The 23447-nt window shown below is 56.8% G+C and overlaps 2 protein-coding genes across 5 annotated transcripts; one reads left to right on the top strand and one right to left on the bottom strand.

The window, feature by feature from the left end:
- Positions 1-1133: 1133 nt before the first annotated feature.
- LOC136484710 (uncharacterized) lies at positions 1134-17619 on the bottom strand. Its single transcript, XM_066481654.1, has 3 exons — positions 17339-17619; positions 16803-17234; positions 1134-1431 (listed from the first exon to the last, which is right to left on the bottom strand). The coding sequence occupies exons 2-3, from the start codon at positions 17192-17194 to the stop codon at positions 1212-1214; spliced, it is 612 nt and encodes a 203-aa protein (XP_066337751.1). The 5' UTR covers positions 17195-17234; positions 17339-17619; the 3' UTR covers positions 1134-1211.
- A 505-nt stretch (positions 17620-18124) lies between these two features.
- On the top strand, positions 18125-23447 carry LOC136525843 (probable methyltransferase PMT3). 4 transcript variants are annotated; one of them, XM_066518754.1, is made up of 9 exons: positions 18683-19033; positions 19135-19265; positions 19340-19685; positions 19770-19934; positions 20326-20508; positions 20584-21178; positions 21553-21665; positions 21781-22001; positions 22839-23447. In XM_066518754.1, exons 3-9 carry the CDS (start codon positions 19437-19439, stop codon positions 23161-23163), a joined length of 1851 nt encoding a protein of 616 aa, XP_066374851.1. In that variant the 5' UTR covers positions 18683-19033; positions 19135-19265; positions 19340-19436; the 3' UTR covers positions 23164-23447. The 4 variants fall into 4 exon arrangements, with proteins under 4 accessions (XP_066374929.1, XP_066374851.1, XP_066374813.1 ...); XM_066518832.1 differs by lacking the exons at positions 18683-19033; positions 19135-19265 and adding an exon at positions 18125-18265; XM_066518716.1 differs by having other exon boundaries at positions 18683-19265.

The following is a 23447-nucleotide window of genomic DNA, read 5'->3' on the forward strand; positions in this document are numbered from 1 at the left end:
GCTGTAATTCCGCATTGGTCTACTTTACTTTTTTTAGCATCATTGGTCTATACTTTATTTACTTTAACAACCAAACCGAGCAGTGAAAATTATACATGGCCATCGGGCCGTGCCGGCCCGGAACGGTGTCGTGCCTCAACGGGCCGCCATGCCTGTCGGGCTGTGCCTGCACCGTGCTCGTGCCTGGCCTTCGGCCCAAGGCACGGCCCGTGGGCCGTTTGGCCGTGCCGTGCCGCCCGTTGGGCACGGCCATTTTCACCGTGCCGGGCCGGCCTACAGCCCGACAGGCAAAAAAAACACCTCCAAAAAACCATAAGTGCTGAAACACTTCATTTTCAAATTTCAACAAACAAAAGATCACATTTTCATTCACATTCACACACAGTTATCAACATTCACATTCATACACAGTTATGAACTGATCTGATCAACATTCAACATTCACATTCACATTCACACAACTGTTAACTGATCAACTGATCAAGTTATCATTTTCATTCACAGTGATAGACTGACAGTTCACATCACAGATCACAGCACAAAGACAAAAAGAGACTAGATTATATGAAAATGATGATCAAAAGAAGCTGTTTTATGCAATGCCGCCTCATTAAAAACCTTTCTAGGTAAAACTCACCCTTGTGAGAAACCCTAAAAAGAAAAAAAGAGTGCAGCCAGCTCAAAGTCTTAGTCTTAATGTGTTATTACAAAAGCCAACAGCTATGGCAAAGTTCACAGAATGACTGTGGCAAAGTTCACAGAAACAGAATGACAGAATCAGAGTCCACACTCAGTCACTCACTCTTCTTACTGTCACAGACACACAGACTCACAGTCACACACACAGCTTCACAGCACAGCACAGCACAGCACAGCAGACCAGCAAGTCCAGCACAGCACCAGCCACCAGCAAAAGACCAAAACTCCAAAAGTACATGCAAAAATAGAAGAATCCAATCAGTCCAAAAGTATTGAGTTGATTGAGTCATAGTATTTAGTTGAGATAGACAGTCAGTACCAGACCAAATGTAGTCCTCCTTAGCATTACCAGACCAAATGTTAGATGTCAAAGACATAGATGAGCAAGCAGGAAACAAAGAATTCATAAGCATAGAACGTTGCTCAACAAACAATTTACCCATATCTCTAGTAGTGGCCTGTCTGGAAACCTTCTCAAATCTAGGGTTATGAGCACGCTTAATGTAATCCTCCTAGGCCTGTGTCTCACCTATGCCTAATGGAAGGTCCAGCCTAACAATCAACCGGCACAACTCAATACGAGCAATAGCAGGGTCATACACCCAGTTGTGCAAACCATCAGCATTCAGAGCAAGCCTAGACTGGACCCTCTTATCGTTATCATGTTTAGCCTTGCAAGATTTCTGGTGCCTTTTCAAATGACCAGTGCCAGTAGCAGATCTAGCAGTATACCTGTCGGTGTTTCGGAACCGGGGGTCCCTCAACCAACGAGTGAATTTGTGCTGCGTGCCCCTAATCCCGGATGGTGATGCAAAGAGACACAAGGTTTATACTGGTTCGGGCAATCGAGGCCCTACGTCCAGTCTGAGAGATCGATCTTGTATTCCTTGCACCGGAGTGCTCGTAGTAGGGGGTTACAAGCTAGGTGAGAGAGGGAGCTAGCCCCAGGTCTCGGCGAGGGTGGTGCGAGCTGCTTGAGACGTTGTTCCCAAGCAGCGTAGAGGTGTGTAGTTCTATCGGTGTGTTCGTCTTTCTGCTTGTTCCTCCTCCCCTAGAAATGGCCCCAGTCCCTCCCTTTTATACTCTAAGGGAGAAACCGGAACGTACACATATTACTACCTAGCGCTTTATTAACAGGGTTGGCGTGTCCGAGCCCTATAGCCGGCCACTGTTCGTGGCATGGTCGACGGAGTGCCCCCATCCTTGTCGTGCAGAAGTGACGCGCCGGTCGTACTCGGCTTTGTGCATAGTGGGACTCCCGTACAGCTTGACGCAGGACATGGCGGGCGACGTGCTGGTCATCGTGTGATGACGTCGTAGGGGGCCGTGGCTCTGCAGATGCCGAGGCCGAGCCATCGTGGGGCTTCGGCGGGCATGGATCCTCAGGCTGCCGAGCCCCTGAGGCTAACTGCCGAGGCTCTGAAGGGAATTATTGGTCCTGGGTACTGATTCCGAGGCCACAGTAGCCCAGACATGGCTCCCCACGCCGCGTTGTTCTCGGAGCGGGAGTTGGCAGCACAGTGAGGTACGGGCATCAATCATGTGCATGGTGGTTAGCACAGTGGCGGGTAACCCCTGCCCAGTCCTGCCTCCTGTCCCGTCAGTCGTTCTGCTGTACTGTGCCGAGCATGTGGCTGATGTCAGGGGCAGCAGTTGGCTGAGTTAATACGACACGACGTTTTGTCAGAGGGACGGGAGGAGGAAGAGGCAGCGGAGTGCTGCCGTGCCCGCCTCGCGCGAGACGGAGGATCGGTGGCCCGGCCGAGGCCTGCGACGAGAGAGGGGGTCGGCCGAGGCCTTTGGTAGGGTGTCGCCCGAGGTCAGCAGCGAGGGGGCCTCGGGCGAGTCGGAGAATTGCAGACCTCGGCGAGGAGGCCTCGGGCGAATCGGAGAATCGGTACTACTTCTGAGGCCTCGGCGAGGGGGCCTCGGGCGAAGGGGCCTCGGCGAGGGGGCCTCGGGCGAATCGGAGATTTTGGCTGAGACCCCGTTTGTCTTTTTGGTTTCTGCTTAGGGTACCCCTTCTTATGGTATCCGATAGTAGCCCCCGAGCCTTGGGGGGAGTGGAGGCACTCCCCCTGAGGTTCTGACGAGAATCGGCCCTTGATAGTTCCTGTCGGGATGGTGTTTCGTACTCGAGGTTTTGGTGGGTGCGCGCGAGCGCACCCGCCGGGTGTAGCCCCCGAGGCCCTGGAGGAGTGATTTCACTTCTCTAGGGGCTTTTTTCTCTTTTGAGTGAGGGGTTTACATTGTGTTTTCCGGGCCCGTGGGTGCGAGTTCGGATCGCAGGGCCTCGACGATGCTGCGGGAAGAGCCCCTTAGCCTCCGTCTGGAGCGAGAGGGCCGTCAGGGGTTCCCCCAGCTTTTTGTACGGCCCTCGTGCTTCCTTTTCGCTCGGAAGGAGGGGTGGAAGATGCCATGCTACCCTCGGTGGGCGCGAGCGACGGCATTTTTGGTGAGCTGTTATCGGGTAAGTCCGAGTGGAGGCCCGTACCCCGGTCGCTGGGGGTCGGCTAGCGGTCCGGGGACGCGCTCCAAAAGTACCGGAGGGTTTTTCTAGTGGGTGCCGAGGCCGTTCGCTGGGCCTCGGTGGCTCGGTGCCTCCCTACGGTGGGATCCCATTCGGAGACCTCCCTGTCGGTCTCGGACACGACACAGGGCGCGCTCATATAGACTTGCCCGTAGTCGTCCCTGACTCTTTTGCCCTGGGGCGGCTGTCGAAACCCCTGGGGGCCCAGCCTTCGAACCCCTGGACCGTAACGGGCTTGGGTCGCTTGTCTTTATCTCGGGTGCAGGAAGAGCCCCCGAGCCTCCGCCCAGAGCGAGAGGGCGGTCAGGGGTCTTCCCGGCTTTTTTGTCCGTCTCCCTCACGTCCTTTTCGCTCGGACGGGGGCTGTTTGCCGAGCCCACTCGTGTGCGAGCCTGAGCCGCTGGGTCTCGGCAAAGTTGCAGGAAGAGCCCCCGAGTCTCTCGCACGGAGCGAGAGAGCGGTCAGAGGTCCCCCTGGCTTTTGGTTCGCCCCTCGCGCGTGAGGGTCTGTCGGCCGAGGCCCCCTCGGGTGCGATCCTAGGTCGCGGGGTCTCGGCGTCTTTTGCGGAAGGAGCCCCCTATCCTTTGCGCGGAGCGAGAGGACCGTCAGGAGTTCTTCCGGCTTTTTGAACGACCCTCGCGCTTCCTTTTCGCTCGGAAGGAGGGTTTGTATTGCCGAGCCCCCTCGTGTGCGAGCCCAAGTCGCTGGGACTCGGCAATGTTTTGCAGGAAGAGTCCCTTAGCCTCTGCGCGGAGCAAGAGGGCCGTCAGGGATTCTCTTGACTTTTTGTTTGACCCTCGCGCTTCCTTTTCGCTCGGAAGGAGGGGTGGAAGATGCCACGCTACCCTCGGTGGGCGCGAGCGACGGCATTTCCGGTGAGCTGTTATCGGGTAAGTCCGAGTGGAGGCCCGTACCCCGTTCGCTGGGGGTCGGCTAGCGGTCCGGAGACGCGCTCCAAGAGTACCGGAGGGTTTCTCTAGTGGGTGCCGAGGCCGTTCGCTGGGCCTCGGTGGCTCGGTGCCTCCCTACGGTGGGATCCCATTCGGAGACTTCCCTGCCGGTCTCGGACATGACACAGGGCGTCCCAAGCGTTTCGCTTGCTTGGGCCTCGGCCTCGCATAGGCTCGCCCGTAGTCGCCCCTGACTCTGTTGCCCTGGGGCGGCTGTCGAAACCCCTGAGGGCCCAGCCTTCGAACCCCTGGACCGTAGTAGGCTCGGTGCCTAGTTCCTTTGCCTGAAAGGAATCGGGTGGGGGTTACCTCTCTCCCTGTGGTTAGCAACGGCAGGCGTGCCTTTTGAGGCAGCTTTTTCGGGGAGGTGAAACGGCGCCTGCTGCTGCTGCGGTTGGGCGCGACGTGGCGTCAGTCGACGGGACGTAACTGCACGCGCAATTAATGAGGAGGGAGTGGGCGTGTGGGCGGTAAGACCGGATCTGGGTAACCGCAGCGGATTTTTTGGGAAAACTTCCCCGATTTCGTCGCTCGTCGGTTTCGACTCGTCCCTGCATAAATGCGCAAACAGCCTCGCCCTCCCCCTCCTTACCTTTTCTGCGTTTGCTTTTGCTGCCTCCGTGCCGTCGTTGAGAGCATAGAGCGGGGAGGAGAAGGGCGAGAGAGAGAGAGCGAACGAAAGAGAGAGAGAGAGATTACCGCTGTAGGAGCGTCCCCCGCCGCGCAATGGCAGGTGGTCCCGTCATCCTTCCGGCGGATCCCTGGGAGCGGTCTGATGTCACCGAGGAGAAGCTGCAGTCGCTCGTGGAGGCTGGTCTTCTTCGCCCGATCACCGATCCTGACGAGCCGGAGTGGATTGCTCCGGGGAGCGAGTCGGAGCCGAGGCCGCGCGACGGCTACGTGGTGAGCTTCACCGTCTTCCATGAGCGAGGCCTCGGGTCGCCGGCGGATAGCTTCATGCGGGCGCTCCCGCACTACTATGGCGTGGAGCTCCAGAATTTCAGTCCCAACTCCATCGCGCAGGCGGCCATCTTTGTCGCCGTCTGTGAGGGGTACTTGGGGATAGCTCCCCACTGGGAGTTGTGGCTCCATTTGTTCCGGGCGACGTTCACCACCAAGCCGGGGGGCACGAGGGGGGCCCGGAAGGCGCAGAGGGCCGGCGGCTGCACCCTTCACGTGCGCCAAGACCGGCAGTCCCTCTATATCCCGGCCCAGCTGTCAACGTCCAACCGTCGTTGGTATGACGGCTGGTTCTACCTCCGCAACGACGGCGGAGGACTTCCCCCTTATACCGGGCGGGTTGTAGAGAGTCAACCGGAAAAATGGGGATACGGCGTCGTCAAGGCCGATCAGCCTAGGCTGGAACCGCTCTTGAGGGCCTTGGGGAAGCTGCGTGACCACGGCCTTTCGGCGGCCGTGGTTGTGGCGGCTTTTCACCGCCGGAGGGTGTTGCCTCTGATGGCCCGGCGGCGGCGGCTGTTCGAGATGACCCCGGGCGATTCGATCGCCGGTGTCAAGATGTCCGCCTTCGCTCTTACCGACGACGAGACCCTGCGTCGGGTGAGAGAGGCGGTAGACGGGAAGCCGAAGATTGACGATTTGGTGCCGTTCCCGATGCGCCCGTCGCGGGGGTATGTCTCGCTGGTAAGTTGGATGTTGTCGAGGCTCTCGCGGCCTTCTTGTTTTTTCACCTTTTTTGTCTGTCGTCTCACTTCGTCGTTCCCATAGGGGATAAGAGACGTGCGAGGCTCCCCGCCGCCCGTTCCCGAGGACGCCCGGCGGCGATCCGTGAACAGGGCGTGCGCCGAGGAGGCGAAGAAGAAGAAAGATGCCAAGGAGGCGAAGCGCACGAAGAAGCTCCTCGCGCGTGAAAAGCTGGACGCCCGTCGCCGGCGTCAGAGTCTCGACGGTCTCCCGTTGGAGCCGTCTCCCTCGTCGTCGGTGTCGGATTCTTCGAGCGACGGCGGCGGGCGTGAGGTGGGGACGGCCTGCCTGGAACACCTCCCCGACATTAGGGAGCTGTTGCCTGGGGCGCCGGCAAGGAGCCCGACGCCCCTAGGAGAAGGAGGAGGTGTCCTGGGGCCAGTGGCGGCCCGTCCCGGGGCCGGGGCCGACACACCCGAGGTGCGGGTGTCGGAGGAGCGTGCCGTCAGCCCGATGGGTTCGACGGTGGAGGTGGAGCGGGTGACGGTGGGGGTGACCCCATTATCTCCGCGAAGGGTCGAGGAGGGACCGGGGTCCGACGGAGGCCAGCTGGCACTGGTGGACACTGAGGCCGCGCTGCTGCCACCACCGCCGCCGTTGCAGAGGAGGCTGGCGGTGTCGAAGCGGCTGCATCCCCGTTCGCGGTAAGCGTCTTCCGTAGTACTTCTTGTTTGCCCCTTGGTTGCATGCTGACCTTGGGAGTGTCTTTTCTTCCAGCCAGACGCTTCTGGTGGAAGATCCTCCCTTGGCGCCCCGTAAGGCGCTCAAGGTGAACGTTAGCTCCTCCGCCCATCAGGCAGCGGAGGCGCAGGCTGGCGTGCGACGCGGCGCGGCATCGGGCGAAGCCGTTTCGGAGGAGGCGGCTGCCCAGGAAAAGGAGGCTGGGGCGTCTGCTATTGCCGAGGCCATTGAGGGCGAGGCCGAAGCCCCCGAGACCTCCAACGTCAGGGCGGTGGATGCCGGGGCCATCGAGGTAGAGATGGCGGAGGCCAGAGCCCCCGGGTCCGTCGAGGCCGAGGCGATGGAGATGGAGACGGAGCAAGTTTTGGCGCCGCCCCTGGTTTAGGCAATCTCGTCTGATGATTTCTCCCATGGGAAGGAGGCGGCGGACGTCGAGGCGGCTAGTACCGTGGAGCAGCCAGCCCCAGATCCCGCCGAGGGGAGTTCGGCTCTTGTCCGGCTACGGCCCGAGCCTCGTGGGTGGAACTTCCCGCGTGTTTTCTGGCGGAACCGGGCTGACCCCGAGGGGGAGCCCATGTTCGCCCTTGAAGATACCACAGAGGGGGGGCATTGGGGCACCCTCGAGCAGTACCACCAACTGGCAGTGCAGTCGCTGCAGACAGCGATGACTATTATGGGTCAGGACTTGCCCGGCGTCACGCGGGTAAGTACTTTCCTCTCTCGTGCCGCGTTGTTTCTCTCTCCGAGCCCCCTCGCAGTGTTTGACGTGCGTTTTTTGTTTTGCCTCCTTAGGAGCTTGAGACCCGATCCCTTGGGAAATCAGTGTTCCTGCGAAATGAAAGGGATATCTGGGACCAGCTCCGGCGCCAAAAGGGCCTGCTTGCCAATGCCCAGGGGCTATTGTCGGCGCGGAGTGCGGAAGTGGAGGACCTCCGCCTTCGTTGTGCTGATATTCAGGCGGAGTTGGCCACGGCTAAGGAGCAGTCCGCCCCTCTGGTGGCCAAGATCAAGGAACTGGAGGAGGAGTGAGACTCCTTCAGGCTTTGGGCCCAAGAAGCGACGGCCTCTGCTAAGGTCACAGCCGGGCAGCTGGGTGCGGAGCAGAGCGAGCATCAGGCGACGAAAGTCGCCTTGGCAGAGGCTACCAAGGCGGCCGAGGCCTCTCGGGTCGAGGTCTCAGCCTGGAAGAGCAAGGCCGAGGGTAAGTTCCGCTGAACCATGTTCCTCGCTCCATTTGCTCTTTTTGTCCTGGTTCACGCTTGACTCCTGACCCCTTGTTGCGACGTAGATCTGGAGAAAGAAACCTCCCAGGCGGCTGAGGCCTCCGTCGCGGTGCAAGCGGCGCTGGATGTCGAGGTCTGGGAGCACGAGGCGCTGCGCAGCGCTGTCCGGTCCGCCTGCGAGGCTCTGGACATCGAGGAGGTCCAATCAGCTAGCTCCCTTGGGAGCCGCCTGATCGTGTTGAGCGGCCACGTCCGCGAGAGACTCCGAGGGGCGTTGCACATGGGTGTCAAGCGCGCCCTGGCCGTCGTCTCCTCGCACTACGCCATCAACCTTGAGGCTGTCAGTGACGGCTATGTGTTGCCAGAAGAAGACGAGGAGGCTGATGCAGAGGTCGTGAGGCTGTTGGAGGCGGCCGAGGCGCCTGGCACTGCGTTGGCCAAGCTGTTCGAAGAAGAGGTGGTCCCTCCCGCGCCAGCCGCCGATCCTTGAGCTTTGACCTGGGCCAAAAGGGGCCATGTAACCGGATTGAGTTAGTTGCCGAATCGTGACGTTTTTTGTGGCCGTCGAGGCCCTTAAAGTATTTGCGTATGTGTGTTTCTTAACCGTTTTCCATTCTATTTCTAAGTCTGTGCCCTCTGTCTCGATCGCGAAGAAATCCCTCGGAACCTAAGCCGTCCTTCGGTGAAGGGTGGTGAGGGAGCTGCCGTAGCCCAGAGGCGTAGGCCGTTCTCACGACTCGGCCGGCCCTTTGGCCTCCAGACAAGCTTTTGGTCTCTGGGTTTCTTGCGAAGGTCCCGTCGGAGCGCGAGAGAGTTTGGCGTGGAAATTTTCGGAAAACGGTTGAGAAATGGTGTCCGGGACTTAGGGGGGTTCCCCCTTTTTAGCCCCCGAGGGAGGCTCGACTTTGCAGAGGCAGAGCCGAGTCTCCCTTATTGCGTTATAGTGACGTCGAGCCCCTATCGATAGACAACCTCTCTGCAAAGAACTTCCTCGGAGCCTAAGCTGTCCTTTGGGCTGAAACGGTGGTGAGGGAGCTGCCGTAGCCCAGAGGCATAGGCCGTTCTCACGGCTCGGCCGGCCTTTTCGCCTTTGAGACGATCTTTCGGTCCTTAGGTTCTATACAATCGATTTGTCTATAAGGGGGTTCCTCGAAAGATTATAACAACTAAAGAACGCTTCTTTATTGTATTTCGAGAAACAATATAAACAACGTTTGGAAATTTAAGGGTAGAAACGACGTAGCTGTTCTATGTTCCAAGCGTTGGTGAAGATTTCGCCCTTCTCGTTGGCTAACTTGTAGGTCCCGGGCTTCAGCACTTGAGCGACGATATACGGCCCTTCCCAGGGTGGGGTCAGCTTGTGGCGGCCCTTGTTGCTCTGCCTCAGTCTCAGCACCAGGTCGCCCACCTTCAGGTCCCGGCTTTGGACGCGCCGGGCTTGGTAGCGTCGTAGGGCTTGCTGGTACCTGGCTGAGTGTAGCAGCGCGACGTCTCGGGCTTCCTCCAGTTGGTCGAGGGCGTCTTCGCGGGCAGTGCGGTTGCTTTGTTCGTTGTACGCCTGTAGCCTCGGGGAGCCGTATTCTAAGTCAGTGGGGAGGATGGCCTCGGCTCCATAGACCAGGAAGAACGGTGTGAATCCCGTGGCTCGGCTCGGGGTATTTCTTAGGCTCCAGATGACTGACGGGAGTTCGGCAAGCCATTTCTTGCCAAACTTCTTCAACTGGTTGAATATTCTTGGCTTAAGGCCTTGTAGGATCATGCCGTTGGCACGCTCTACTTGGCCATTCGTCCTTGGGTGCCCTACGGCCGACCAGGCCACCCGGATGTGGTGGTCGTCGCAGAACGTTAGGAACTTGCGACCGGTGAATTGTGTCCCATTGTCAGTGATGATGGTGTTAGGAACCCCGAACCTGTGGATGATATCCGTAAAGAACAGCACCGCTTGCTCGGATTTGATCTGAGCGATCGGACGAGCCTCGATCCATTTGGAGAATTTGTCGATAGCTACCAGCAGATGGGTATAGCCCCCGGGTGCCTTCTGCAGAGGCCCAACCATGTCCAGCCCCCACACAGCGAATGGCCATGTGATGGGGATGGTTTGGAGGGCTTGGGCCGGGAGGTGCGTCTGTCGAGCGTAGTACTGGCATCCCTCGCAGGTGCGTACTAGCTTTGTGGCGTCGGCCACCGCTGTTGGCCAATAGAAACCTTGGCGGAAGGCGTTACCCACGAGCGTCCGAGGCGCCGCGTGGTGCCCGTAGACTCCCGCGTGTATGTCCCGAAGTAAGGATTGGCCAGCCTCGGTGGTGATGCATCGTTGGAGAATACCAGATGGGCTGCGCCTATATAACTCGCCGTCACAGAGGACGTAAGTCTTGGCGCGTCGCGCAAGCCGTCGGGCTTCGGTTCTGTCAGCAGGAAGCTCTCCTCGGACGAGGCGATCAAGGAGAGGGACTCGCCAGTCCATTCCTTGGTCGGCCTTGGGAGGCTCTGCGTCAATCGCCATGGCCTCGGGCTCGGCTAGGCGGGGTCTCGGTGGTAGAGGGGGCCTCGGGCCCTACGGTGGGCTCGGCCGATGGGTCCTCTTCCGTCGCCGAGGCGTAGTCGACGGATGGCTTGTGGAGGTCTCGGGCGAAGACGTTCGGAGGGGACCGGGGTCCGTGCCGACGCCATCTTTGCCAGTTCGTCCGCGGCCTCGTTGAACTTTCGTGCAATGTGGTTGAGTTCGAGGCCGTCGAACTTGTTCTCCAGGCGACGTACTATCGCGCAGTACGCCCTCATTTTGGGGTCATGGCAGCTTGACTCTTTCATCACCTGATCGACGACGAGCTGCGAATCACCCCGTACGTCGAGACGTCGTACTCCAAGTTCGATGGCGATTTGCAGGCCGTTGACGAGGGCCTCGTATTCGGCGACATTGTTGGAGGCGGCGAAGTGAAGCCGGATCATGTAGCGCATGTGTATTCCGAGGGGCGAGACCAGGAGCAGGCCCGCGCCGGCCCCGGTCTTCATCAGAGACCCGTCGAAGTACATGGTCCAGCATTCTGATTGGATTTGAACGAGGTGGCAGCTGTGTGTCGGTCCACTCGGCTACAAAGTCGGCCAGGACCTGCTGATTTGATCGCTTTCCGAGGCGCGAAAGACAAGGTCTCCCCCATGAGTTCGACAGCCCATTTGGCTATTCTACCCGAGGCCTCCCGGTTTTGGATTATCTCTCCCAGAGGAAAAGACGACACCACAGTCACCGGGTGGGACTCGAAGTAGTGACGTAGCTTGCGTCGAGCCAAGACTACGGCGTAAACCAGCTTCTGGATGTGGGGGTAACGCAGTCTTAGTCTCGGAGAGCACTTCGCTGATGAAGTAGACAGGTCGCTGGACGGGCAGAGCGTGTCCCTTCTCCTGCCTCTCGACGACTACGGCCGCGCTGACCACTTGGGTCGTCGCGGCGACGTAGAGTAAGAGGTGTTCGCCCTCGGTGGGCGGAACCAGGACGGGGGGGTTGGTGAGCAGTGCTTTGAGCCTGGCGAGGGCTTCCTCAGCCTCGGCGGTCCAAGAAAAGCGCTCGGACTTTCTCAAGAGGCGGTACAGGGGTAGGCCTTTTTCGCCGAGGCGCGAGATGAAGCGGCTCAGGGCCGCAAGGCATCCCATGACCCTCTGCACTGCCTTTGAGGTCTCGGATCGGGCCCATGTTGGTCACGGCCGAGACCTTCTCCGGGTTGGCCTCGATCCCACGTTCCTGAGACTATGAATCCCAAGAGCATGCCTCGGGGACCCCGAAGACACACTTCTCGGGGTTGAGCTTGATGCCCTTCTTTCTGAGACATGTGAAGGCAACCTCCAGGTCGCCGACGAGATCGCCGGCCTTCCTGGACTTGACTACGATGTCATCCACGTAGGCCTCAACGGTTCGTCCGATATGTTCGCCAAAGACTTGGATCATGCACCGTTGGTAAGTGGCCCCTGCATTTCTGAGGCCGAACGGCATGGTTATGTAGCAGTACATGCCGAATGGGGTGATGAAAGAAGTCGCGAGCTGGTCGGACTCTTTCATCTTGATTTGGTGGTAACCGGAATACGCATCAAGGAAGGAGAGGGTTTCGCATCCTGCAGTGGAGTCGACGATTTGGTCAATTCGTGGTAGTGGGAATGGGACTTTCGGGCATGCTTTATTTAGACCAGTGTAGTCCACGCACATCCTCCACTTGCCACTTTTCTTCCTGACTAGTACAGGGTTAGCCAACCACTCTGGATGGGATACTTCCTTGATGAACCCTGGCTGCCACGAGCTTCTGCACTTCTTCGCCGATGGCCCTGCGCTTCTCCTCGTCAAACCGGCGCAGGCGCTGCTTTGCCGGCCTGGAGCCTGGCCGGATATCTAAGGCGTGCTCGGCGACCTCCCTTGGTATGCCTGGCATGTCCGAGGGACTCCATGCGAACATATCGACGTTCGCACGGAGAAAGTCGACGAGCACGGCCTCCTATTTGCTGTCGAGGGTGGCGCTGATCTTCAGTCCCCGACCGTCGGGGACGGTGGGATCGACTGGGACGAACTTGACGGCCTCCGCGGGTTCGAAGGTCCCGGTGCGCCGCTTGGCGTCGGGAACCTTGCTACCAAGCTGGTCGAGATCGGCGATGAGGGTCTCGGCCTCCACGATGGCCTCGGCGTACTCGATGCACTCGACGTCGCAGTCGTATGCATGTTCGTACGTGGACTCGACGGTGATGACGCCGTTGGGGCCTGGCATCTTGAGCTTGAGGTAGGTGTAGTTGGGGATCGCCATGAACTTGGCGTAGCACGGGACGCCCCAAGATGGCGTGGTAAGCCCCCTTGAATTCAACTACCTCGAAGGTGAGGACCTCCTTACGGTAGTTGGATTGAGTGCCAAAGCAGACGGGTAAGTCAATGCGTCCGAGGGGTCGTGTGCGCTTCCCTGGCACGACGCCGTGGAAGGGCGCGGAACCACCTCGAAGCCGTGATTGGTCGAGCTCCAGGAGCTCCAGAGTGTTGGCGTAGAGGATGTTGAGGCCGCTGCCTCCGTCCATGAGTACTTTGGTGAGCCGGGTGTTGCCGACGATCGGGTCGACGACAAGCGGGTACTGCCCGGGGTTTGGAACGTAATCGGGGTGGTCATCCCGGTCAAAGGTGATTGCTTCCCGAGACCAATCGAGGTACCGGGGGGTGGCTACCCTGACCGAGAAGACCTCCCGGCGTTCCCTCTTTCGCTGGCGCGCCGTGAGGCATGCCGAGGGTCCGCCAAAGATCATGAAGGCGTTGCGTACCTCGGGAAACCCATCATCTTTATCACCGTCCCTTTCGCCGGCGCCCCTTTTCCTGGCCTCATCGTCGTCGGGGAGCCCAAGCCTGGCGTAGTAACGCCGGAGCATGGTGCACTCCTCGAGGGCATGCTTCACCGGGCCTTGATGGTAAGGGACAGGGCTTCTTTAGCATGTCGTCAAATAGCCCGGGGCCGCGGGGGCCTCGGGGATTCCTGCGATCTGTTGTGGCGACGTGAACGGCCTCGAGGACCTCCTGCTTCCCCGGGCGACCCTTCTTCTTTCTCTTAGGGACGCGGGTGGGCGAGGCCTCGGGGGCCTCGTCCTTCTGCTTCCCCTTGGCGTCGTTGTTGGGGAAGATGGCCCCCACCGCCTCTTCGCCCGAGGCGAAGTTGGTGGCGATGTCGAGGAGCGCGGCGGCAGAGCGCGGGACGTTGCGTCCTAACTCTCGGACCAAGTCCCGACAAGTGGTGCCGGAGAGGAAAGCCTGGACGATCTCCGAGTCACCGACGCTGGGTAGCTCGGTGCACTATTTGGAGAAGCGCCGGATGAAGTCTCGGAGAGACTCGTCCGGCTTCTGGCGGCAGCTCTTAAGATCCCTGGAATTCCCAGGGCGCACGTAAGTGCCCTGGAAGTTCCCGACGAAGATCCTAACCAAGTCGCGCCAGTCGTGGATTTGCGAGGGGGGGAGATGCTCAAGCCAGGCTCGCGCCGAGTCCGTCAAGAGCAAAGGGAGATTGCGGATGATGAGCAGATCATCGTCCGCGCCACCCAGTTGGCAGGCCAGGCGGTAATCGGCGAGCCAAAGTTCCGGGTTGGTCTCGCCGCTGTACTTCGCGAGGTTGGCCGGCTGTCGGAACCGGGCGGGGAAAGGAGCAACGCGGATGGCCCTGCTGAAGACCCAAGGTCCTGGCGGCTCAGGGGAAGGACTGCGGTCCTCTCCACTGTCGTAGCGACCGCCTCGGTGTGGGTGGTAGCCTCGGGCGGCTCCGTCGTCGTGGCGCCGTCGCCTGCCAACTACTTCGTGGTTGCCCTGTGCCTCGCGTTGGTCCCTAAGTCGGTCACGCACCGAGGGGGCCCTGTCGACCGTCGGTGCGCGAGCGGCCTCGGGACGGACCGAGGCATCCTGGCCCCGGCGAGGTTGCGCTGTGGGTTGCTCCGAAGTGCCTCCGCGCCGGCGGGAGGCGGAACTCTTCGGCCTGCTGCACTGCTGCGGTCTCGAGGAGGTCGCGGAGCTCTCCGCGGACCCGTCGCCCTTCGGTGGTGGAGGGCTCGGGCATTCGCTCGGACCAGCATCGCAGCAGCTGCGACATTCTGGCTAGCGCGGTTAAAGATTGGGGGTGGCTCTCCCCCCTCGTTGTCGTTGATGCGGTGATGGACGTCGCGGGCCCTCCCTCGGGCTCCTCCTGCCCTCACCGCGCCCTCGCTGCTCCTGCTCGAGAGTGTCCCGAAGCTGTTGCAGAAGGAGTCGAGTCCTGTTCGACCTTGGCCTGAAGCTCGCGGAGCTGCTCCAGGTCTGGGCGACGATGCCCCCCGCGAATGGGATTCTCGTTCCGTGCTGTCGGGGCCTCGGGACGCGGAGGTGTGGCGTCGCCCGCCCCTGCTCGGGGCGGGGAATGGTTGCCTATCCTCTCCTCCTCTTCGCCCGCCCTTGGCATCCCGAGCCCGACGTGGAAGCACTCACGGGATGGATCGTGAGTCCCTCATCGTCGGAGTCAGAATAGCCGAGGCAGTAGTCGGTTGTGGCCAAGAATTGGCGCAAAGCCCCAGGGTTGTGGAGTTCGGAGAAATCCACCCCGGGCCATGCCTCGTCCTCGTCCGAGGGGTCGGAGTGGGTGCTTAGGTCGAGAGCGAAGCGCTGGCGGCGTTCCGAGGGGTGCTCGTGAGCGGCAGCGTAAGCGTAGGCATAAGAGGTGGCGGCATTTCTCAACCCAAAGGGGTATGGGGACGGGGCCGTCTCCAGATTCTGCCCCACCAGGGTCGGCTCTTCAGGGAGTGGCGGAGCGAGGTTAGATGACTGGGCATCGCCGTAAGCCACCGGCGATTTTCCTTCGTCCATGCTCAGGCCAGGTAGGTCCCCAGTCAGGGACCCCGTACCAACAGCTGGTCGTAGGGTATCGGCGGGGAGTGGCGTGCCGCCCCGGGCTCGCGTAGCGTCGGGGTGGCATTGCTCGCGCCGTGCCTGGCGAGCGCGGCGAGAGCGGCCGCCCGGACGCCGCCTGCGCCTGGGCTGCCGGGGCGTGACTTCATCGTCGGACGGTGGGGCTCGAGGAGTGAGGAGCACCATGTCGTATTCATGCCCTAGAGACATGAACTCCAGGCTCCCGAACCAAACTACTGGTGCCGAGACGCAATGGTCGTACGGGGTCTGCCATCCGGGACTTGCTAGGATGACAAAGCTGACACGCAGAGGCCCCTACCTGGCGCGCCAACTGTCGGTGTTTCGGAACCGGGGGTCCCTCAACCAACGAGTGAATTTGTGCTGCGTGCCCCTAATCCCGGATGGTGATGCAAAGAGACACAAGGTTTATACTGGTTCGGGCAATCGAGGCCCTACGTCCAGTCTGAGAGATCGATCTTGTATTCCTTGCACCGGAGTGCTCGTAGTAGGGGGTTACAAGCTAGGTGAGAGAGGGAGCTAGCCCCAGGTCTCGGCGAGGGTGGTGCGGGCTGCTTGAGACGTTGTTCCCAAGCAGCGTAGAGGTGTGTAGTTCTATCGGTGTGTTCGTCTTTCTGCTTGTTCCTCCTCCCCTAGAAATGGCCCCAGTCCCTCCCTTTTATACTCTAAGGGAGAAACCGGAACGTACACATATTACTACCTAGCGCTTTATTAACAGGGTTGGCGTGTCCGAGCCCTGTAGCCGGCCACTGTTCGTGGCATGGTCGACGGAGTGCCCCCATCCTTGTCGTGGAGAAGTGACGCGCCGGTCGTACTCGGCTTTGTGCATAGTGGGACTCCCGTACAGCTTGACGCAGGACATGGCGGGCGACGTGCTGGTCATCGTGTGATGATGTCGTAGGGGGCCGTGGCTCTGCAGATGCCGAGGCCGAGCCATCGTGGGGCTTCGGCGGGCATGGATCCTCAGGCTGCCGAGCCCCTGAGGCTAACTGCCGAGGCTCTGAAGGGAATTATTAGTCCTGGGTACTGATTCTGAGGCCACAGTAGCCCAGACGTGGCTCCCCACGCCGCGTTGTTCTCGGAGCGGGAGTTGGCAGCACAGTGAGGTACGGGCGTCAATCATGTGCATGGTGGTTAGCACAGTGGCGGGTAACCCCTGCCCAGTCCTGCCTCCTGTCCCGTCAGTCGTTCTGCTGTACTGTGCCGAGCATGCGGCTGATGTCAGGGGCAGCAGTTGGCTGAGTTAATACGACATGACGTTTTGTCAGAGGGACGGGAGGAGGAAGAGGCAGCAGAGTGCTGCCGTGCCCGCCTCGCGCGAGACGGAGGATCGGTGGCCCGGCCGAGGCCTGCGACGAGAGAGGGGGTCGGCCGAGGCCTTTGGTAGGGGGTCGCCCGAGGTCAGCGGCGAGGGGGCCTCGGGCGAGTCGGAGAATTGCAGACCTCGGCGAGGAGGCCTCGGGCGAATCGGAGAATCGGTACTACTTCTGAGGCCTCGGCGAGGGGGCCTCGGGCGAAGGGGCCTCGGCGAGGGGGCCTCGAGCGAATCGGAGATTTTGGCTGAGACCCCGTTTGTCTTTTTGGTTTCTGCTTAGGGTACCCCTTCTTATGGTATCCGACAATACCTCTTGCCACACATTTTACAGATAGCAGCTACTCGTATGTTATTTTCCTTAATCTCAGTGAAATCCTCCCAAACAGCAGATATGAGCTTACCACCACCACCAGTCGATGAGGTACCATGAGTGTCAGTGGAGGCTGCCACCCCACCGTCGTCGTCGCCGGCATCGAGATCAATCGGATGGGTGCCATCACCGTCACCGAGATCGATGCGGAACAACCCGGCTGCATCCTCATGGATGTCGTCGTCGTTCTCCACTTCCAGCTCCTCCCAATCCGAGGCCGAGGGAGGGGGGGAGGGGGACGGCCGGCCAGCCTGGCCCTGGCCCCTGGCTCCAGCTCCAGCACCGCCCCTCGACGGTGGACAGGGGCGCTTTGACACTGGTGGGCTTGCCATGGCGCCTCCAAAGGAGGACGACACAGCGTCAGGCACCAACCTACGAAGAAGAAGATTACAAATTTAGAACTTACAAGAACAGAGACAAGAGAGTGACAGTGAGTGAAAGAGAGAGACGGATCTAGGGTTAGGGTTTCGACTCACCTACGCCACCGGAGCCCAGTGCCGGAGAAGAGGCCAGGGAGCCAAGAGCCTAAGACTGAACCAGAGGAGAGAGACACCGGTTAGAACGACGGTGAGCGGCAGCGGAACGACTGACAGGCACAAGCCACTCACATGGTAGTATGGTACACCGGAGGAGGAGAGGAGGGAAAGGAGGGAGGAGAAGGAGAAGAGGGAAAGGAGGGAGGCGAGGTGCAGGACCGGCGGCGAGGTCACCAGAGCAGGGCCGGCGAGCACCAGGCGAACGGCGGTGACAGATCGAGGTCGAGGCGTCGAGGCACCAGACGCGAGGCGAGAGTGGAGAGCGGTCAGCGACTCAGCGGCGAGGCGATTGGAAATTTGGAATGTGAAGCTAGGGTTAGGGTTAGGGGCGGCCCACAGCGACGCCTGCCTTTTATATCAAGAGGGGGAGCCAGGGAGGGGGCTTGTTGGGCCAGCTAATGGGCCGTGGGGGCACCGGACCGCCTCTTTGGACCGGGCCGTGCTCGTGCCGTGCCACGGGCTAGGGTAGCGGCCCAAGCCCGTCCTGGTCGCTCGGGCCGGGCCGGCCCGGGCCCGGTGGGCACCGTGCCGTGCCGTTCTCGGACCGGGCCAAAACGCCGGGCCATGGGCCGGGCCGCGAGCCCGCGGGCTGCATGGCCATCTATAGTGAAAATCTGCTGGGCTCAGTTAATTGTCATATAATCCCCGCGTCGTCGTCATCCTGCCACCTTAACTCACCGGGGCCCAGCTTTTACCCAATAGGCCAATACCCACCCCTCTCTCTCTCTCTCTCTCTTCCTCTGCACATTCGCTCGCTCTACCCCGCAAGTCGAGGCCTTCCGCTGGCTCTCGCTCCGTGACCGGTTGCCTCTCCGCCCTGCCCCTGCCCTGCGACCGGAGGCGACCGCGCCCCGCGGTGGCGCTGCGGTGCGTTGCTCCGTCCCTCCACCCCTCCCCTCCTCTCGACCCGCGCCGCAATGCGGGTCCCCGCCTCGGCCCAGGCGGCGGCAGGGCGGCCTTACTCGATCTGTTGCCGCCGTTCGCACTGCCCGGCGTGCCCTCAGAGCCGCCGGGGTTCGCCCGAGGGAGCAGCCGCCGTGGATACGCGCGCTCGCTTGCGCGATTTCAGCCCGGTGCCTACGCAGCGGTCGCGGCGGAGGTCTATCCCGTGCTGCGATTGCTTTCCGTTCGGTGTTTTTCTCGTCTGTTAGGATTCTGTTGGTTTCGTGTGTTTTGGGAGTAGGCTGCCCCGTTATAGTGGTTAGTTTTCGATTTTTTAATCTGTTTCCGCTCTCGCGCCGGACAAAAATGGGACTAGAAACATCGGTGGTTTGGACCCACATTCATAGACACATGATCCACTTCACCGAGTATCATCATAATCTTTCGAGTGTCATTTTTTTAATTTTTTCCGCCGGACGTATTCCACTCCCATCACGCGTCGCACTGCCACACCCTGCCGCAGTGGTGACCGTCGCTGTCGCGCATTTGAACCGCGTCAAATTCAAAGCCTTTTATGCGTCTGTTGTGTGTCTGGCTGCCTAATCCATTTCCGTGTATGCTTGGCCGCCTAATCCAAGTTCTTAAGGTTCGGTGCGGGTGAACCGAATTCCAAGCCCGCTTCCTCCAACAAAAGCCCCCGAGATCGGAATCCGCGAGTAAAATAAGCCGCAAAAGGGAGCTTTATTTAAAGGGGTGGTGATCTTCCCTCTTTGTGATCTGTCCCCCACTTCACTTCACTGCTGCTGCTGTTTCTTTTTCACCTTTGGGCACTGAAGGTTGGCTTACTTGGACAGGAAATTCCCCGTTTAATTGCATCTTGTACAAGTCTTGGGGCGTTTGGTGGGAGAATTTAATTCTTCCTAACGATTTCCGTTCTTTGGGGGGCTTCCATCTTGGTTTCAGTTCTGCAGGCTGTGTGTTTGTGGTAGGGTTTCCTGCTTACTGATAGCTTCTGATAGTGATAGGGTTGTTTCTAAGGACTGGTGTTCTCCTTTGCAGATCAGTGTGACTGAGAGGGGAGGAATTCCAGTCAGTCCTTTATGAATCCTGAGGCCTGTGCATACTAGAGGGAGGGCAAGGCAAGTTGGGATCCGAGATGAGGGGGAGAAATGACTCGGGGCACAGCAAGAGGCCGGTTGTGCTGTGCTGTGTGATGATTGTGTGCCTATGCCTCCTCTTCTTGTATTTCTCGGGCTCCAATGGACAGGCTGGGACCACCGCATTTGAGTACGGGACCAAATTCTCACGGTCACTTGGATGGGGCAGTGATGATGGTGAGGATGGCTCTGAAGAGTCCATTTTTGGAACTGGGGATGCAGATGATGTCAAGCCCAAGAGCTTTCCTGTAAGTTCCCAACAAGTGATCAGTCCTTTTCTTTTGTGGATTGTCTGTTCATGATTTTAATTGTTTGTTTTCTTGGGTGTTTAGGTGTGTGATGACCGGCACTCTGAGCTGATCCCCTGCTTGGATAGGAACTTGATATATCAAATGAGGCTGAAGCTGGATTTAAACCTGATGGAGCACTATGAGAGGCATTGCCCTCCACCCGAAAGGCGTTTTAATTGCTTGATTCCTCCACCACATGGCTATAAGGTCATTACTGATCTAATTCTTCTCTCAAAGTGTTCTTTTATTCTAATTAGATCTTGCATGAGATATATCTCAATTGACTTGAGTTCATAGACTGACCATTTCAAGCTTTCAACCAGTCCTTTTAATGTAATAATTGCAGCAACTGCATCTTGTATATAGTAGTGTGTGCTTCATTCAATCAATAATATAAGCTCTTTTGCAAGTTGACTAAGATGATTTTGTCTTCGTTGTCAAGACATGGTTATATGTTTTCCCTGTGCTTTTCTGGTTTATTCATATTTTTTTCTTGTTAATAACACGTGCACTGACCTTCCAATCTACACTTATCTGAAATTAGTTCTGTTTGATTGGATCCTTGCTGAGCTGTATCAGATCCACAATTTTTTTTCAGGTTCGTATAAAATGGCCAAAAAGTCGTGATGTAGTGTGGAAAGCAAACATTCCACACACTCACCTTGCAAAAGAGAAGTCAGACCAGAATTGGATGGTTGAAGCCGGTGAAAAGATCAAGTTTCCAGGTGGTGGGACCCATTTTCACCATGGAGCTGACAAATATATATCAAATATTGCAAATGTAAGCCGTCTGCCTTGACTCCTTTGTAAGTTGCCCTGACATTCTTTTATCTGACCCATCTCTACTATTTGGCAGATGCTAAATTTCAAAGATAACAATATAAACAATGAGGGGATGCTTCGTACTGTTCTTGATGTTGGTTGTGGAGTTGCTAGTTTCGGAGGATACCTACTTTCTTCTAATGTGATAGCAATGTCTTTGGCACCAAACGATGTGCATCAGAATCAGATTCAGTTTGCACTTGAAAGAGGGATCCCTGCATATCTTGGTGTTTTGGGAACAAAAAGGCTTCCGTACCCAAGTAGATCATTTGAACTAGCCCATTGTTCACGTTGTAGGATCGATTGGCTTCAAAGAGATGGGATTCTTCTGCTTGAACTAGACAGATTGCTACGACCTGGAGGTTATTTTGCTTACTCCTCTCCTGAAGCATATGCACAGGATGAGGAGGATCTCCGAATCTGGAAAGAAATGAGTGCCCTTGTGGAAAGGATGTGCTGGAAAATTGCAGAGAAAAGAAACCAAACTGTTATTTGGGTGAAACCTCTGAACAATGATTGTTACAAGAGACGAGCACATGGTACAAAGCCACCTCTATGCAAAAGTGGTGATGATCCAGATTCAGTATGGGGAGTGCCAATGGAAGCTTGCATTACTCCGTATCCTGAACGTGAGTAATTATCCTGTTCCCACCTAGTCGTTTGATACTAAAGGTGTACCCTTCTTTTTTCTGAGAAAAAAAAAGAACGTACTTGTGACATTTTGCTTCTCTCATTGGTCATACACGATTTCTGACTTTGGGATGTGAATATAACACTAAATTAGTTTCTTTGTTGATTCATGGTCTTTGCTATGTCAAGGCATGATTCCTTTTTTGTAGATAAACAATTCTGGAAACAATTGTATTTTTTTTCAATATATACTTTTCATGTTTATCAGTAATAGCTAGGCATAGGGTAGAAATTCCCTTTGCCCCTATTATTTTCACTTTCTCTAACCTTGGGATGCAAGAAGAATACTGAACAAGTCGTTTTATGTTTTCAGAAATGCACAGAGATGGGGGAACTGGGCTAGCTCCCTGGCCTGCTCGATTAACAACCCCGCCTCCCCGTCTTGCTGATTTGTATGTTACTGCAGACACATTTGAAAAGGACACGGTTAGTTGACCTTACAATGTCTTTATGATAATGACATACCATTTACATTCAGAACTTTCTTATTTGAGTTCATAAGAACTGCATAAAGATTGCTGATGTAATTCTTGCTGTGCAGGAAATGTGGCAGCAAAGAGTAGAAAATTATTGGAGTTTGTTGGGCCCAAAGGTAAAACCAGACGCTATTAGAAACATCATGGACATGAAAGCAAACTTTGGGTCATTTGCTGCTGCACTCAAGGAAAAAGACGTATGGGTGATGAATGTTGTGCCACATGATGGACCAAGCACCCTCAAGATAATCTATGATAGAGGGCTGATAGGCAGCAATCACGACTGGTATGTGTTAAGCACCTATAAATTTATCCATTGTTATTATTGAATTTTGTACAGCTAAGAGATATCAACATGGTACCAGTTTGCCATGCCTTTTGCCCTTATGTTTTAGTGGTAATTAAAAGTGCAAATTACAACTCTATATTGATGGTGAATGCTGTATCTCACAGCTATATTCTGATCAGACTTTAGGTTACAACTTACAAGATCACGGATGAATTTTATGATGAAACACTGTTGAACCTATTGGCTGTGCTGACCTATGCAACTTAACTTAAGAGTGAATTCCTTCAATACTTTGTAAGGAGTGTTTCCTTGTTAGAATTTATTCTTGGTATTTTAGACATAACAAGCACCTTTAGGACGAGGCTCATTAGAACCATTCTGCTACTGTTCTACCCTTGATGCATCTGAAAATACTGGGTGTCTTGTGTTAAAGGAAATCTGTTTTGATTGCTGCAATGGTATTTGGCCCATAATGCTAACATTGTATGTCTATTGGTCCCTCCCAAATGTGTTGTGCTGTGCCTTGTATGCTGTACTCTTTGTTGTGAAAATTAGTATGAAGTTTAGCAGTACGATCATGAGCCTCATGGTTGAGGCCTCTAAAGCTCTATAAAAAAGAGCCAGATCCAGGGTTGGGCAACTGAAACTATATTCTTGAGTTACATTTCCTGTTTTGGTTTGAGTGAAGGTTTTGTTGCATTGCCATTGCAAATGTTAATCATTAGGCCCGCATTGTTTGCAATCAAGATTGTTATTATTGGCAAGTTTCCGCAGAAGCGGGGACATTGTGCTTCCACATTTACAATTTAGTCTAATGCAATAATTTGTTTGCAGGTGTGAAGCCTTCTCAACCTATCCTCGAACATATGATCTTCTCCATGCATGGGCAGTCTTCTCTGACCTTGATAAAAGAGGTTGCAGTGCTGAAGACCTGCTCCTTGAAATGGATCGTATCCTCAGGCCAACTGGGTTTGTCATCGTGAGGGACAAGAGCACTATCATTGAATTCATCAAGAAGTACCTCCACGCACTTCACTGGGAAGCAATAACTGTTGTAGATGCTGAGCCAAGCCCAGAATCAGAGGAGAACGAAATGATCTTGATAATCCGGAAGAAGTTGTGGCTACCAGAAGCAGGCTCGCATGTTTCCAGCACGTAATTCTTTCGTTCGAGTCCCTGTTCCTCTCCCAGCATCTGCAGCTCAGAAGCCAAGAAGCGAGGCGCAGCTGCACCATCCGAAATGATTCGACACCATAGCTCCTGAGATAGAGTCCAGTCATGATTTCTAGCCCTACCGCCCACATGAAGATAGATTATTTATGAGGATACGGCAAATATGTTGCAGGCTTGGATTAAAACAAGGCCTTTTTTTGTCTCTACAGATATGGGATTGATGTTTGTTCTCTAGTTTGGTTAGGAAATAAACGTTCTTTTTCGTTTTAA

Source organism: Miscanthus floridulus, chromosome 1, assembly GCF_019320115.1.
Source record: "Miscanthus floridulus cultivar M001 chromosome 1, ASM1932011v1, whole genome shotgun sequence".
NCBI lineage: Eukaryota > Viridiplantae > Streptophyta > Magnoliopsida > Poales > Poaceae > Miscanthus > Miscanthus floridulus.